This window comes from Phyllostomus discolor, chromosome 3 (assembly GCF_004126475.2).
Source record: "Phyllostomus discolor isolate MPI-MPIP mPhyDis1 chromosome 3, mPhyDis1.pri.v3, whole genome shotgun sequence".
Classification (NCBI taxonomy): domain Eukaryota; kingdom Metazoa; phylum Chordata; class Mammalia; order Chiroptera; family Phyllostomidae; genus Phyllostomus; species Phyllostomus discolor.
In genome coordinates, this window is record NC_040905.2 from 192699951 (window position 1) to 192716903 (window position 16953).

Below are 16953 nucleotides of genomic sequence, written 5' to 3' on the forward strand. Positions count from 1 at the left end.
CCAGCGTTATCATCTCCACTTTACAAATGATGACCAGAAACCTGCTTCACCGAGAGGCTCCACACGGTTGGGAGGAGGCTCAGGTTCGTGCCCCGGATAGCTGAGAAATCGCTGGTTTCCTAGTTCTTGGTTGTCCCACCTGTGTGGTAGGAAGTCATGTTTCCCATTTCATAAGGTCATGGTGAAGATCAGTGACTGACCTTATGAAAAACACCTGACAGTTGCTAGACATAGCCCTGGCTAAGACAGCAGAAGGTGAACCTGGGTCTCACTCCCGGATCCCGCTGGCTTTGTGAGGGTGTACGCCCCGCACCTGAGCCCAGCATCACTGAGCAGTATTCCCGTGGGCGAGTCTGGAGTAAGAGCTGTCCCAAAGGAAGAACCTGGTGCTTTAGTGGTGATTAAAAATATAGCTTAACTCAGAGCTGGGATTTTTTTTTTTATATTGCATGGCAATAGGTGAAAAGAAAAGAAAAAGAGAGTACGAAACCCACTGGGTTTGTTGGTTCACAGACTCCCGCTGCTGGAGGACAATTTTAAAATAACTCTGCTTTGAAGTGTGGCTGTTCATTCCCGTTCAGGATCGACTGTTGCCTTCCATATCTAACTTCCATGCCATCACTTGGAGCTCTCCGTGTATCTAAATATATGTGCTTACATTCAGATGTGTCCTTTCCTCTTGATTATCTCATCTTGTAAGAAATCTCTGCGATGGTTCCCTATCTGGGCCCTGTCTGCACCATTCATAGCCAGCCATACATTGTGACCGACTCCTTGAAGTCCGTAGGCATCTCTCCTCCGGGTGGGTCTTGAGGAGGAGGCACTGTGCCCTTGTCCGTGGCCTCTGAGCTCCAAATATCCCCTGAAGTTGCTAGCAAGCTCTCTGTGGTTGAGGCCAATGTCACTGATATAAAGGGGCTTTTGTACTCAACATTTGTCGCTGGATTTTCAGTGCGGTAAAGACTTCTATGTATCTAAACGGACGGCAGGGAACCTTACTTCCTCATCACACGATTCAAAAGAGTCACAGGTTGAATTATGCATTCGGTATTGTAAGAGCGTCTCAATTAACAATGGCAGATGCCACGCAGAGCTTCCTCTGAGAGACGTTAGAAAAAGGCTCCTTCACCACACACTCGTTTCCCTACAAATATCTCCGGCCTGTTTCAAGAATTTTTAAGAACACACTTTGAGGTCCAAATACTGTTTAGTGCAAAAGGAATACCTGCAATGTTTGCTAATGACTATGGCAGAAAAAGAACGTGTTTTCAAAACTGGGGCATGCAGGCGCCCCAGGTTATGTTCCTGTTTCTCCGCTCACTGGCCGGGTGACACGAAGCCATCTCTGCTTTTCGGAGCCACCACAGGTCTTTGTGCAGAATGGATAGTCTGCAGATAGTACACATCTGGAATGAGAGTGCATTCCTGGTGGAAAAAATTGGTAAAACATTCTATGCAGTGAGAATGTAATGCTAAGTATCAGAAAGAAACCTATGAGGACCTTCTCATGGATTGCAGAGGGCTCTGTATTCATGGCCTTAGGAGCTGACTGCAGGAAGTCATGGTGCATGTACATTAAATACATGGTACCTGTTATACCTGTGCGTCTCATAAGCATCTGTGGCTACCAGTGGGTCCAAAAAGGGAAAGAGAGTTGTACATAGAAATATCCAAAGTGGCTCCCAGACACCTGACATCATCTGTTACACAGTTTATAGTTATTGCTAATTCAGGGTCAAAAACAGACATTATGCTTTTGGCTTCTTTGGATAGCCATAGATTAGTAATTTTATTTCATTTGGATCCTCAAATGTTCTAGACCCAGGATTGTTTCAGTAGAAGTAGATCAGTGTTTCAGTGGGAAGGACTTATTAGCCTCAGTATCCAAATAGAGACGGACATTTGGTTAGTTGGGTTTTCCTTTTAAGCCCCAGCTTGTGTGCCTCAGTGGACTGAGCAGCAGCCTGTGAATTGAAAGGTTGCAGGTTCAATTCCCAGTCAGGGTACGTGCCTGGGTGCTGGCCAGCTGCCCAGTTGGGAATGTGCGAGAGGAAACCTATCAGTGTTTCTCTCACACATCTATGTTTTTCTCCTTCTCTGTCTCCCTCCCTTCCTCTCTCTTTAAAAATAAATGTTTTCTTAAAAATGGGTTTTTTGGAGCACTTTTTTTCAGTTTGAACTTTCTGGATTTGTGTAACATGTTCATTGAGCACATGTTTCGAACTAGGTGCTGAGCTTAGTTCTGGAGAATATTACCTTTTTAAAATGTTACAGATGGATGGGTGGATGGATGGATGGATGGATGGGTGTATATCTTGCTTGCAAAGAGACCCTTGCCTGTGGGAGGTAAAATAAATGACCCCCAGTGCAGCGTGATGAGAACTAATGGAAGAGCTCAGAGAGGGGATTGAATGCATGTACCTAGAAAGATCAAGGAAGATCTTCACAGTGCTGGTAAATTTGAACTACGTTCAGTTTTAAGAGATGGTCAGTGTTTGCCAGGCTGAAAAGTAGGAGAAGCCATAGCAGCGTGCAAAGGTGCAGTGAGAAGACGCATCCAGAATGAACCTTAGGCACGTCCCACGGGGCTGGCAGTCAGCACAGTGTACAGGGAGTGGGGTTGTGGAGATGAGCATGGGTCTGGGAAGGTGGAGAGCCAGAGCACCAGGCCTCAGGTTGGACCTTTTCCTGTAAGAATGGGTGGGTATCACAATCGTTACTACTTTTAGGGGGGGGAAGGAATCTAAGAGGAAACAAACCTTGAAAAGAGAAAGCCAGTTAGGAACATCGCACAGTGGACGTTCTCCACCGGAGCCACCCGAGGGCCAGGACAACAGGAGCAGCAGCGGAACGGTGTGCAGGAGAGCGAGCGCTCTTGAGGAGGCGGAACCCTCAGGACCACCCTTTCACCCCCCGACTGTGTAGAGGGGTGGGGGTGGTGAGTCAAGGACTTGTTCTGATTTCATTGCCTGGTGGATGGTGATGCTATTGGGTGGGGAAAATACAGACACAAATGGGCTTGTCCCCAAACTCAGGACCTAATGAGTTTGGTCCAGGAATCCTCTGTGTCTTAGGTCAGACTTGCCTGGATTCCCCCAAAACACAGAGAGGGTGAGAACAGGAAGTTTCACAAAATAAGCCTTAGAGAGACCTTTACAGTGAACTTCAAATATGATGGGACACTAATCTCAAAAAGAGAAACTTTCCCTTCTTTTTTTTTTTTCTGTATTATTGTCAGTTTTGAAGACTAATTTTTTTGTTTGGTTTTGTTTCTTTCTCCTCTATTCCCTGATCATATTTCAAGGTTTTGTTTTTACTCATCAGAATGACAGGAAGTTTTCAGTGTGTGTTTCCTTCAAGTTTGGCCTCAGCCTTATTTTCAGGACGAGGCGTTTGTTTTCCCATTTGCTCCCATGACAACCAAGCCCAGAGTTCCTATATATAGTCATCCAGCGTCCATTGTCCCCCCTGGCCATTGTATCATAATCTGGTGCATCCAGGCCAGAGAACTCCACTGATGAGAGAAGACAAAGAGGGGCCGGAGTCCTTGGCCTGGACAATTTCAAGGCATAATCAAAAGAAGGAAATAAAGTACGTTGGCTGCCTCGAGAGATTTATGTTCCCTCGAGATGCTCTCCAGAAGGACGTGAAATGGCCTGTGTTCCACAGCTTCACTTCTAATATAAATTTCCTTCTGGAATGTCCCATAGAAAGAGAACATTTTGAGGCTCTTTGAAGGGAATACTTGGAAAACTGCATTGGTGATTTGTAGTTGGTTTTCTTCTGCATGCCAAATTCTGCTCTATGTGAATAGTACTTAGTGGCCCTGGCCAGTGTGGCTCAGTTGGTTGAGTGTCATCCTGCAGACCAAAAGGTCTCGGGTTCGATTCCTAGTCAGGGCACACACCTGGGTTGCGGGCCAGGTCCCCAGTTGAGGACGCGCAAGAGGCAACCACACACATTGATATTTCTCTCCCTCTTTCTCTCTCCCTTCCCCTTTCTCTAAAAATAAAAATAAAGTACAATCTTTAAAAATATTTAAAGTATATTATGAAGTAAACAAGAAGTACCTTGAGAAAGAAAGGGTGTTCAATCATGTTTCAAAGGAATTCAGGTAAAACCTAAGAAACCTTTTTAAATAAGTAAAGTACTTGAGTCTGTGAATCTTCTTGACCACTCTATGCTACATATTGTTTTCATAACCTAAAAAAGACGGAGACATAGATAGATAGGTAGATAGATGGATGGATAGATAGACAGATAGGTGAGACTGGAGGTAAGAAAGTTGTCCACAAATTCAGTCCAGTAAACATAATCCTTCAGCACCTTTATGAAAGGACCATGTGTCCTTGCGGCTGTGTAAGCACATAAGGTGCTGTTTTTGTCAGTCTTCAGTGTGAGCTCTACAAGGGCAAGGGCCCTTGGCAGTGATTTTCCCTGATACAGCCAAAGTGCTTCAAAGTGCCTGGCATGTAGAAGGCTTGCAATAAATATTTTCTGAATTAATATAAAATGGGAGACAGACATACAGATAGATACAGTAGAAACTCTCTTAATTGAAGCAACCTGGAGTTTCTCAGTTATATGTGCAAGTTTCTTAATGCAGGGAATCCTTTTTTAAATGTCTTTAAGCATTTCATTTTCACTGAAAAGGCAAATACATTTGTGCGCCAGTGTTGCGATGTAGGGTCGAGTCCTGTGTATTGGAGTCTGGGCCCTTGGATTGGTTTGCCCCATTTATTCTCTTGCATAAACCAGCCACCTACATTGAATCATATGCTACTTCCAGTTTCAGTTTGTCTTCTTCTCTTTTCTTTTTTTTTTTTAAGTAGAATGATAGTTTAGACATTTGCGGAACAGTCTGAGAGCAGAGTCCTCCTAGACTCTTACGTTCTCCTCAGTCTCTTAGAGTTGGTCTTGCCAAAACATCATTTGACAGTAATTTCTTTTCTTAGCAACTTAACTTTTCAAAGCATTCAACGTAGCTTCCGTAGAAGTGACACTTTTTATAGCAACAGTTCATCATTGGAGATAATATTAATTAAGTTGAAGAAGCTCAGCAGCAAATATAACTGGTACAGAGAAGTTTGGGAGCAAGTAAAAACTGGTTCTTGGTAGCATCAACTCAATTGCTGGAATCAGACATGGGAGGTGGAGGGGCTGCTGCACAGTGGCCTGCGACTTCAGCCTTGACACTGTCGCCATGGTCGTCTCTGGTCGAAGGCATTGCCCTGGCCATGGTGGTGGACATTGCTTAAGAGACCGGGTCAGTGTAATGTGAGGTCCAGTGAGGTCAGGGTGAGAGTCAAGAGGTGTATGTGTTGGCCATGCACAGAAGAGAGCAGGGTTCTGTCTGCACTGTTGGAGGGAATCTTCACAGGATAGGTGACCTTTCAGCTGACTTTTGAAGGGCGGGTAGGAACTTGCCAGACAAAAGAAGAAGAAGCGCACCAGGTAACCCCATGGAAGACTCCACCCCACTGATGACATAGTAGAATGTACAAGGAATTGGGAACTAGCTAGACTGTGAGGCTGAAACGTGGACTAGGACCAGTATATGCAGGAGCTGTGTATAGTCTAACCCTTGAACATTGGGGCATGATCATATCATAATTGTATAAATGATACATGTTATGTCTATGATGTGTATGCTGGCCAAGCTGGAGTAGATCTCAGAGGAAGGAAGAGCAGGTAGAAGGCTGTGAGAGTTGGCCATCTGGGATCTGAGGACCTGAATGAATAGTGGGAAGGGAGGCCAGGGGGCTGGAAAGGAAATGCCTAGAGAATGGGTCCTGACATACGTCTCTAGAACAAGGTGCCTGGCTAAATGTGCTGCTACAGGAAACGTGTAACAGTGTGAAGGAAGATTCTCACAACTTGAGTCTCAATGAAGGGATGAGCCATTCACTGACAATCAGAATGCAAAAGGAGGTGTGTGGGCAAAGATGTCCGTTTTCAGCACACGGCGTGTAAGGAGTCCATCAAACGTCAAGCTTGAAAGAGTTCCAGCATCACATGCAGACTCACATCATCTCCCAGCTCACTGGGTTTGCCATGGCCGCGGGATTCTCGGTCTTGTCACTATAGATACCTGGGTCACTGTCACATGCATGAAAATGTTTAGGCTATTTCTGGCCTTTGCCTAAATTAATTAGCAGTTGTATGACAGAAGCTCCATGATATTCCAAAGTTCTCCCGGTGAATAACTAAAGCATGTCCTTAGCTGCTCTTTTGTCATTGTTACTGTGCCATCTCAGATGTTCTATAATTTCTCGACTAGACAGAGTGAACTGTATTTCCAGCATATTTGGGTCCTACTCCCACCTCCCGTACTTTGGCTATTTACAGTATTTGTGGTTAAATTACTCACAGGTAATATTCTATTTCTGATCCCTTACACCACCAAACTTGAGTTGCCAAATTGCCTGTTTTTCTGAAGAAAATTACAATCTGTGCATTAGTTTGAACTTTCTGTGCTGTTTTAGAACTTGAAGATTTAAAATTCTCCCTTCTGCAATCTATTGCACCTTCTAATGCACGTATTTTTTGTTCATACTCTCTCTGATCTTTATTTCTTTTCCATATAGGAATTAAGTTACTTTTTTTTGTCATTGTGATGAGAACGTAGTTGCTTCAATATCGATTTCCAACGTAAGGTGGAGGTATGGTGAACGGAACTATTGAGTATCTCCGTGTCTAGCGTTGCTTTCATCAACACACTGACTAATGCTGGTTAATTTATTAATGGACACTTAAGGTTCTGTGACATCCTCCCTCTCTCCCTCGTGCCTACACTCCCTCAGAATCACCAAGTGCAGATTTCTTTTTCTCCCCCACTTAGCTCTTTATAGATGTCTCTATTATGACTTTTTACATTGTATCACAGTCTGTTGTGATACAATGTAAACAGATCCGTTGTGGTACAATTGTAACACATCTGTCTGAGACAGGGAGCTGCTTGAAATCAGGGTCCAAGTCCAACTGTCCCAGAACAGGGTCTCCCACCGATGCTCAGTAAATATTTGCGGAGCAAATGGGTGTAATTTAAATCATTTGCCTCCTGACCACCTCTAACATGCACTTGCTTAAAACCCTTTGTCTTTTTATTTTTCTCCTAGTACTCGATTCACACTGACCAGAGAGCCTCTCTCCCAAGTCTGCACCGAAAGCTCAGATATAATTAAATGGGGTCGCTGGCACCAAGGCACTTTTACTTTTTCACTCACAGCCTCTATGCGGCTGCAGAAAATTGAGAATTGATCCTCCTGTGCAGCTTCCTTTTTGGACCTCTCAGTGCGTGAGGGGGCTGTCCTCTGCAGCTCCCACAATGTACCTGCCCGACTGATTCTGACCCTTCCCGGTGTCTTCCTTAATCTTGCCATAGTTAAACTCTCCTGTTACCGTCCATTTGTTCTCTCTGCCTCTTTCATTCCTTCAGCCAATGGAGTGAATTCGCTAGACGTGGAGTAGGCCTATATTTTCATAACAGCCAACTACTCCGCTCTCTCCCCTGGTAGATCCAAGTTCCTAGAAGGCACCCCTCGCGTCTTCTTTGACTTTGAACTTGTAGCACCAGCACATGGCCTTGGCACCAAGAGGGTGTTGGTTAAATGTTTGTAGAATCAGAATATTTGAGAAAGCTTCACTCTCTCAGGCTTACAAGTTCACCTGTTTGTCGTTTGCCTTTGTAAAATCAGATTTCCTAGGACTGTTTTTGTGCTAATTTTTGGAGAAAGGAAAAAAAAAAACCTTCAAACTGATATTTACCTGGGTTTGGCTAGGATCCTGGGGAGCTGGAATTAGACCAAGAAATTCCCCACTTCTCTGGGAACTCGACTAAGTGAGAGGGATGGATGGGAGGCCTCACCTGGAACTCATTCCTGCCCCTGGTTTGAAATCCCCGGCTGTCTGAGAACCACCTGAAAACATCCCATCTCCCATTTGCATTTGTGTACCTTTCTTTTCCTGGCCACATTCCACCTCAGAAATTTCAGAACATTAATTGGGGGGGGGGAGCCATTTATGAAGCATCTCACTGCAGCACGCCATGTGGGCGGGTGCATTCCCAGTTCTGGGCACTTCCCATGCCTACCTGTGCGGTGTGCTTGTAGAAATGTCTCCTGTGTGGTCTCCCATCCTGCCCGCCACCCCACCTCCCCCCGCCCCCCAGCCGACTTTTTAAAATATAAAGTATTTTGAAATTTTGAATATTTTTCTTTCCCATGAATCTTACTTTATTCTTCCCCAGGTGCTATGAAATGCTTTTTTAGCGTTTTGTGTTCAATTTCATGTTATTTTTTTAAATGTTCTGTTATCATTTCTATCTATTCAGCTGTGTCAGCCTTTCTGCACCTTCTCTGTCTGTCCTCTCTGCTTTGTGTTTGTTGCCGGTGAAACACTCAGGTGTTCTTCCTCGTTCTTCTGACTTGCGTCACGGGACCCCGGAGGTCACCACTGGGAGCAGGTGTCTGACAGACAAGACTCAGACTTCAGAGTCATACAGATCTTTGTTCAGATTCCACCTCTGCCTCTTCTTAGCTGTGTGACCAATCACCCTTAGCCTAGGCGACCTCATCGGTAAAGCTGGGGTGGAAACCTGCATTGCTCACTCACCACAGTTGTGAGAATTAATTGCTGGCTGCTCAGTAAATCCCAAACCCACGCCCCCAGCCACTGTGACCATCCATGCTAAAATTCCAGTTTGATCCTGATTTTACAAAATATTCTAAATTTCTGATTGTAGACAACTGTCAAAACAGATAGCTATCTATAACGGAATTACACTTATTTTGTAACTACAAATAGTTATAACTTAATCCCTACAACTTTGCACATAAATGAAGTCACAAGTCAGAGAATTAAAGTCCCTTCTGAGAGCCCTGGCTGGTGTAGCTCAGTGGATTGAGCGCGGGCTGCAAACCAAAGGGTCGCAGGTTCGATTCCCCGTCAGGGCACATACCTGGGTTTGGGGCCAGGTCCCCAGTAGGGGGCACTTGAGAGGCAACCACACATTGATGTTTCTCTCTCTCTCTCCCTCCTTTCCCCTCTCTAAAAATAAATAAATAAAGTCTTTTTAAAAAAATGAAAGAAAGGACAAAATGTGTGAATTTTACCTTGATAAATGAATTAGAATTTCTTGGGGGAAAAAAAGCCCCTTCTGAGACTGCATGTGTTAAGGTTGGGTTGGGAATGTCTGGACTGACCGTGGTCTGTGCTGTTGGTTCCTTTGTGGGTATGAGCTGCTGTACGGGAGATAAAGATGGAACTTGCATGACCTGGAGTTGGGGACAGAGCTTCCCACTGGATTCACACTCCTGTGCTTCTGCCGCTGTGTTTTCTCCTGACCTCAGATCTGGCCCAAGCACAGGCTGTTTTCCCTTTCTTTTAGCCCAAAATGAAACAAAATTTTCTTAATGATTTTTAACCTAGGTAGTACGCCCTTCACCAACAATCTGCTTGTCTTCTAACCTGAGCACAAAATGATCCTATTCCTGCTCTTCTGCCTGTGCATGATGAACAAACTAGAATTATTTGTGCCTTAGTAAACGGGCTCTTTAAAGACCAGTGGAAGCATACACGCTCATGTCTTTGTGACTTCAGTGCCAGAGTTGTATGTCATTCAAAACTCCAAGTGGAGAGAAAGAGAGTGTGTGTCTTGGCACCAGAGAGGCAAGTAAAGTTCTTCTAGGAGGACCCCAAAACCTGTAACCTGGGCGTTAGTACAGATGGGTCATGAAGTGGTGGGATTTGCTTATTTTTGTAAACACACCTGTCTGTCTGATTTAACCAGGCAATAAAAGGAGTTTATAACGCAGATACATCTGCCTTTCCTGTTGCGTTGCCATTTCAGAACAGTGAGGAGGAGCCTCCCTTTCTCGGAGTGCTTCGCCCACCACTTTGTGCGTTTTTATTTCTTCAGGTTTCCTATAACATACAAATACTGGAGTTAAAATGTAGAATTCCCTCTTTTCTTTTTTAAGATGAATGAACTAATATGCTATCGGCCCAAGAGACAAGAAAAATCTCTCTAGGGTCAGGTCGAAGGAGGTGCCTTCCCTCGGAGGGATCTGCTGGGTCGATTTATGGAGAATGAATGACTCGCAGGCAGCAGGACCTGGCTTTGGCCTCCCTGGTCACAGAATTTCTATTCTGAAGAGCTAGGAGGAGGCCAGGATGCACCCAGGAGAGGGCACAGGGGCTTGTCAGGATGCCGGTGCTACAGTGCCCAGCCCGCAGCTTGGGCCTGTGTTAACGAGAGAGGTGGGGTGTGTTTGGGGTTTCATTGTGCCTGTGTTTTAAGCAGAAACTAGTCTTTAGGGCTTACATAGAAAACATCTCTGAACAATCCGTGAAATGGTAAACAAACCTGCTATTGAAAGGGAGAATGAGAAGTTGACAATGGTGTTATTGTGATCCTGAGTGGGTTCATCAGCTGAGGCCGAGGAATAAAGAAAAGGGAGATAAAAGAATCGGGTGGAATGAATTCAGTCGTGTCCTTCCTTTCTTCCTTTGTCTTCACTTTACACCTGGTAATGAACCCAGGGAGGCTTGGAGATATATTGTTCAACTTTCCTTTTGTTTTGTTTTTGTGTGTGTGGCAGGCTTGTTTACAATTTCCAGAGGGGTTTTTCTCTGTCATGAGGAATACAAATGGAAGTGGGGGGGTAGGGGGGCAGTGGACAGGTCAAGAAGCGAAGAAAGTAGTTGAGTGTTTTAAAGGCAGGAGGTGCCCTCCCGGTAAGGGAGGCTGCTCTGATGGTGTTTTCCTTTCCGAAGAGGCCAACGGGATGGATGGTACTGGTTTCATCAAATACGAGTCTTACAGAATTCCTCCGTGCCCTGCCTGGGGGAATCATGCTTTAGGAAATTAAGTGTCCATCACATCGGGAGGGGGCTGGTGCAGTTTCTGTCCCCTCTCCCCTCTGCTTCTTGAAAGGTTTAAGAAAAGAGCCCTTTGTTTTCTTTTCAAGGAAAGTCATACCGAAACTCATCTGTGTGGTGTTCTGGGCTTCGCCGTGTCCTTCAGGGACAGCTGTAGGTTACACAGGACCGTGCTGTTGAATGCCTAACCTCGGCATTCAAAGCAGCATGTTAGGAAAAGGTCCAAAACCTTTCTTTTACTTTTCTCTCTTTTTTAAAAAAACAATCAGCCATTTATTTATTTTCTAGTGTAAAGAAGAAACTCAGGTTTTTCCTCTCACTTAGGTCTGATGGCTGCACCCCATGCCACTGAAGCTTCTCAGGGGTGAGATCTGTGCCTGTCGTTTCCGACATTTTCCTCCGGATGGCAAACTTGAAAACACCTTTCAGGGAAACTTGTTTGGAATTCCATTTTAATGCGATTTATGAATAAATCTCCATCTTAATGCTGACTAAGCTTTAAACGTCCATTCCCGAGCAACACTATTGGATTTTTATATTTTAAATTTTAAATCGCTTGACTGGGAAGGCATAAAACATTTTTATATTTGTGAGTGCCGTGTGCTTGAGCATTTCTGTTAAAGGCTTTTTTTTTTTTTTTTTTGGTGGGCTTGAATAATTCCAGGCTGCAAAGGGGGAGATATTGCATCATCCACTTGCCTTTCTCAGGTTGAGTCCTGTGTACATTATGTGGGTTTATTTATCTCACCTACAAGGACAGCTGTGCTGTGGCAGCCTGTTGCCACGCTGCAATTTCCTTTAAAAAAAAAAAAAGTGTACTTTCTTCCTTCACTTTGAAACCTTTAACCTCAGAATTTTATTTTTAAATGGTATGAGCCCTCCAAGTCAGATTAAAAGACGTCACACTTCCTCCCTACCTGCCTTTCCCCAGATAAGTGTTGTAGAATGTAAGTGAGGAGGAAAGATGGGCTCATAGCCATCCCCTTATAAAAAAAAAGTACTCAAAACAGACATCAGGGGTTTCAAGCATCAAACCTCCACTGTGTTCTGTGTGTCCGGTGTCGTCCCGGTCCACCCCCAACCCCTCCCCGGTCTGTCTACAGACTCATCCTACTCGGAGCCTCCAGACGTGCAGCAGCAGCTCAACCACTACCAGTCCGCGGCCCTGGCGAGGAACAACAGCCGCGTCAGCCCTGTGCCTCTGTCCGGAGCTGCTGGGGGTGCCGAGCCGAAAACCGAAGCTGTTCTCCATTGCGAATTCTGTGAATTCTCCTCTGGCTACATCCAGAGCATCAGGCGCCATTACAGGGACAAGCATGGCGGGAAGAAGCTCTTCAAGTGCAAAGACTGCTCTTTTTACACAGGCTTTAAGTAAGTGGCAGGAGAAACAGCCTCAGAAAAAGAGGTGGCTGCACCTGCTCCTCCCCTCACCACACTCTTCTTACACCCTCCTACCTGGAGCTCACGGGACCCCTCCCCCCTCCAATCCCTAGGATGATGCAGGGGTTGGGTCCAATCTTTACCCAAAAAAGGCTAGTTCCAGAAGACTGCTTTGGGATTTGTGGAAGGGTTGAAGAGCTATATCACAACAAATTAATTTAAAGATCAAAGCAAAGGGCGACCAAGCAGTGTGAGATCATGGCAAAGGATTTCCCTGGCCCAGTGCGTGAAGCAATGATTGTTTTCCCTTAAGAGCACCGTCCCTGTCTCCCTTTCCTTTTACTTGTCTTTGGAAAAAATACGTTCTTGAAAGTCAAACTTAAGGGAGAACATTCAGCAATAGTGACTTCCCCACTACCCTTGTAGAGTCTTATTTCTTAAGATCACGTTATTTAGAAAACCCAGAGAATCAGGACTCCAGCACTGTGGAATGTAAACAGGAGTGATCATAGAATGATAGTTCCAATCTAGAAAAAGATAATCCACCGTCACCTTTGCTCCTGTGTGTGACAGCACCCTCGAACTAAAGAATGGACGGCTTCCTATCCTTTCATCTAAATCCGGTGATTTAATCTCATCCTGTGCGATACCGTTTAGGTTAGTGGTTATGAGTACAGAATGTGGGGCCTGACTGCCTGAGTTTGAATCCCAGCCTTGCTCCTTATTGGCTGTGTGACTTAGGACAAGTCACTAAGCCTCTCTGTGTCTTCAGTTCCTTATCTGTAAAATAAAGATAATAATAGTATCCACCTCACAGAGCTCTCTCATAAGGAAAAAATGAACCAATATAACTAAGTGCTTAGAATAGTGCCTGGCACAAAGTAAACACTAGTAAACGTTTTATTATAGAGAAAAAGCTAAAAAATAATAGCATTATATGTTGTGTTACAGATATAAAGCTATTATTACTTGCTCCTGTCCCAATTAAGACCTGAGCCTTCCGCCACTGCAGGCTCCACACGGAGAGGCTGGTGAAAGTGAGCTTCACACCCAAAGGAAAACATGAATTGGAAGAATAACAAGTGTCTCTTCCAGCAGCATCGTAGTTGCTTGGATTTGATGGAAAATGCGCTGTCTCTCTGACTCTTAACTTGGTTCAGTTGTTTTGCAGATAAATATGTATGTGGCCTTAGAAATGAGAGAAGGCTACAAGGGCCCCGATAACGAGGGCGAGCTGACAAGTGTGCGTGTTTCCCCAGCGAGAAGCCCTTGGGTTAATAAGAGGATCTCGCCCATTCAGCTGTTGGTTTCATCCATTTTTATGAGACATTTAGGGCTCTGTACACAGTGAAGTTTTGAGAAGGGGGGAGGGGGAGGCAGCAGTACTCTTGCACCTTCGAGCCCTACAATAGCCGAGTCAGTCTACCTGGTTGTCAGTGTTGTGACCTCCTGCCCGACACCCGCAGAGGGCCGAGAGGCAGCTGGTAAATCAGCCCGCTTTAAAATAGTCCCCCTCTTCCCAGGCACGACGAGGCTACGTCCGTCCTCCTAGGGATTTTGTCCTGTTTTTAACAGGCAGTTTTTCCTTTTCAAGAAGGAAGTGTTCGATAGACTCAGAAACAGAAACGATGGGGCCGGGGACTGGGTGAAAAGGTGAAGGGGAATCAGTCAGTAATACCGTGTTCCGTCCGCACGCTGACAGAGGAGTATTGGAATCAGTGGGGTGGTCACACTGTAAGGTATAGAAATGTTGGATCACTGTATTGTACACCTAAAACTAACAACTAATGTTATACCAACTGTCCTTTTTAAAAAAAAAAAAAAGAATAATGTCTTTGGGGGAATCCATTTCATTTTATACCAAGTCCTGAACCCAGCCAAGTGTCCAAATTTCCAAAAATGAGTGACTGCTGCATGACAGTGTCGGTTACTAGGCAAGGGACAGAGGAAGGCACAGTCAGCAAACACAATTACCATAGGTGGTTTGGCCCCTCCGGCCAGGGCGTCTCACCGGGAAATGTTGCAGGAAGGTTGCCGGCGGGGCAGGGAGCACGTGAGTGAAATGATCCTTTTCATACTCATCGCCCGTCTCCCCGCCTCTCCCCCAGATCTGCTTTTACTATGCACGTGGAAGCCGGGCACTCGGCCGTTCCGGAGGAGGGCCCCAAAGACCTTCGCTGTCCTCTCTGCCTCTATCACACCAAATACAAACGCAACATGATCGACCACATCGTGCTGCACCGAGGTAACCTTCCTTCCTCACTCGGCTTTCTCGGGGTACAGGGGGGCGGGCGGCACAGGTGGCCTTGCAGGGATGCATTCTCAAGGTGGTAGTGGCACCATGGCCTTGGTCCCTGGTTCCTTACCTTTTCTCTGGCAAGAAATCACAGGGATACCCACCGGGACAGTCAACAGGGTTAAAAACACACCTTCCTGCCCAGAGGACTTCCTCCCCCTGGAGGGAGGCGAAGGCGATGGATCCTGCGGTGAGCACTTCTGCAGGGCTCCCCAGAGTACGGGAATTTTATATTGAGTCCTTGGCTCCCACAGCCTCGCTCGGGAAGGAGTGAGTGAGAACGAGAATGGGTGGCTGAAGGCTCACTCTAAAATGCAAAAAATTGTATCCAGGGGTGTCAAACTCATTTTCACCGGGGGCCACATCAGCCTCACAGTTGCCTTCAAAGGGCTGAATGTAATGTTAGGACTGTGTAAATGTAACTACTCCTTCACTAGGGGCAAGGAGCTCGGTGCTGCCGCTGGGGGATAAAACAAGGTGGAGGGCTGGATGCAACCCGCGGGCCTTGTTTTTGCCACCTGTGCCTTAATGGAATGAGACTTTTGGATGAGGGTGTGAGCATATTTTACATGTGGGAGAGATTCTTAATAAGCAGTTCTTTGGAGGAAGACCAAAATGATGATTTCCAAAGAAGAATGTGGAATTTCCCTTGAAATGGAGAGAGAGAAAATTCTTAAGAGTCAGAATGGCCTGATAAATATTAGAAAACCCATAAGCTTTGGATTTAAATTCTGGCCTTGAAGCCTCCTGTGTTGAACCTCTGTCTCGTCTGCAAAAAGAGATGATGCTGAAGCCTGTGAGATCCCATGTGAAGTGTCTACTGTGTTCCCTAAGGGCCATGTCGCTGGGTGTCCCCTAAATGTTGGTTCCTGTTTATAAACAGGGATCCTTCTTCTAAGTTCTTTTTGGTTTTGCTTTGAGTTCGCTCTTGGCCAATTAAAACACTGTTCAACACCAGGCCTCTTCTGCATTGGAAGGGAAAGCAGGTTTATATGAAAACGAGTTTGTCATGAAAAGGTGCATGCCAGAGGTGGATGGGGAAAGGATGATGAGGACACCCGCTGCCAGCCTGTCTGGCTGTTCCCTTCTACCGATCTTCCCATCTGTCCTGCATCCCTCCCCGCCCACCCTGTTAAACTTCCTCCTCCTTCCCATCGTCCTCCTTTGCCTCTGTCCTTGGAAAGCTTCTCAGTCTTGGCCACTCACACATCAGAAGCATCATGGTTGTCTTCCGCTGTCCTGCTGAGACATCTTCCACTCTGAAATGCTACATGTTTTGGGGCGCTATGCAAGTTTCCAAAATTTCCCCAGAGCCACTGCCGCTGGCGTGTGTTTTTTGTAATGTCTCACTCACCTCTGCAGCAGACCCCGTGGAAGGCTCACCATCAGCACTCGCAGATTCCCCTCTGATGGGACATGCGTGCATGGCTGGCAAGGATGTTGTCCACCCACGAGCTGGGAGAAGCAGCACAGGGACAGTTAAGAAGGAATTCTTGGCCTGAGTGGTCCCACCTGGTGTTCTGTCTCAGTCACCTGGCTTCTGGTGACTGTGTGTCACAGTGACTCTGTGCTCCCCTCAGAGATTGGGGGAGCCATGAGTAGTGTTGCTGCCGTGCAGGTGGAAATGATGAAACCTTGCTTCTGTGGTTGATTTCCTTTTTTCCCAGATTGCTGCCAGGCAGGATCAGAGTGGTGCCCAATGAGCTCTATGACTTTCCTTCCCTTTCCTTTCGTTCTTGAGCTGAACATTCAAGAAAGGGGGAGGCAGAAAGAGAGTTGAAGTGTGTCTTGCCTAGCTGGGTGGCTCAGTTTGTTGGAGTATTGTGCTGTATACCAAAAGGTCACGGGTTCAATTCCCAGTTAGGGCACATACCTAGGTTGTGGGTTTGATCCCTGGTTGGGGTGTGTATGGAAGGCAACTGATGGATGTTTGTCTTTCACATCAGTGTCTGTCTGTCTATCTGTCTCTCTCTCTTTCAAGTCAATAAAAACATCCGCAGGTCAGGGTGAAGAAGAGAGAGATGAAATGCTAATGGTCATGTACTCACACTTGGAGCATGACACTTGACCAAGTGCTTCTCACACGCCCAGTGTCACTTTACCTTCCAACAACACATGAAGGATAATACTATTACCTATAGTCTTATTTGACATACGGCAATGTTGAGAAAAATGACTTGTTCTGTAATTTCATGTAGTTATTTGTGGTCATTTCACAAAGGGTTTACCTTAAAGGCATTAATGCAGAACTATAAGATTAAACACCACTGAGGAAATTGGGGCAAACCCAAAATAGGGAGAAACCAGTAGAAAGTTCACCTGAAGGTATGACTGAATTCACCAAGGGTTTGGACACTCAGGGCCCCAGGAGGCGCGGGGCAGTTGGCAGCAGCGGG

The 16953-nt window shown here is 45.7% G+C and overlaps 1 protein-coding gene across 11 annotated transcripts in view; it reads left to right on the top strand.

The window, feature by feature from the left end:
• The window catches only part of ZNF462 (zinc finger protein 462), a 139384-nt gene that overhangs the window by 90447 nt on the left and 31984 nt on the right, over positions 1-16953 (top strand). For all 11 annotated transcript variants that reach the window (XR_004902286.1, XR_004902285.1, XM_036022008.1 and 8 more), the window contains 2 exons: positions 11985-12252; positions 14370-14506. Coding sequence is in view for 9 of the 11 variants with exons in the window: in XM_036022008.1 (XP_035877901.1) it covers positions 11985-12252; positions 14370-14506 (405 nt within the window). In the remaining 2 variants the exon portion in view is untranslated. The remainder of the gene's footprint in view (positions 1-11984; positions 12253-14369; positions 14507-16953) is intronic.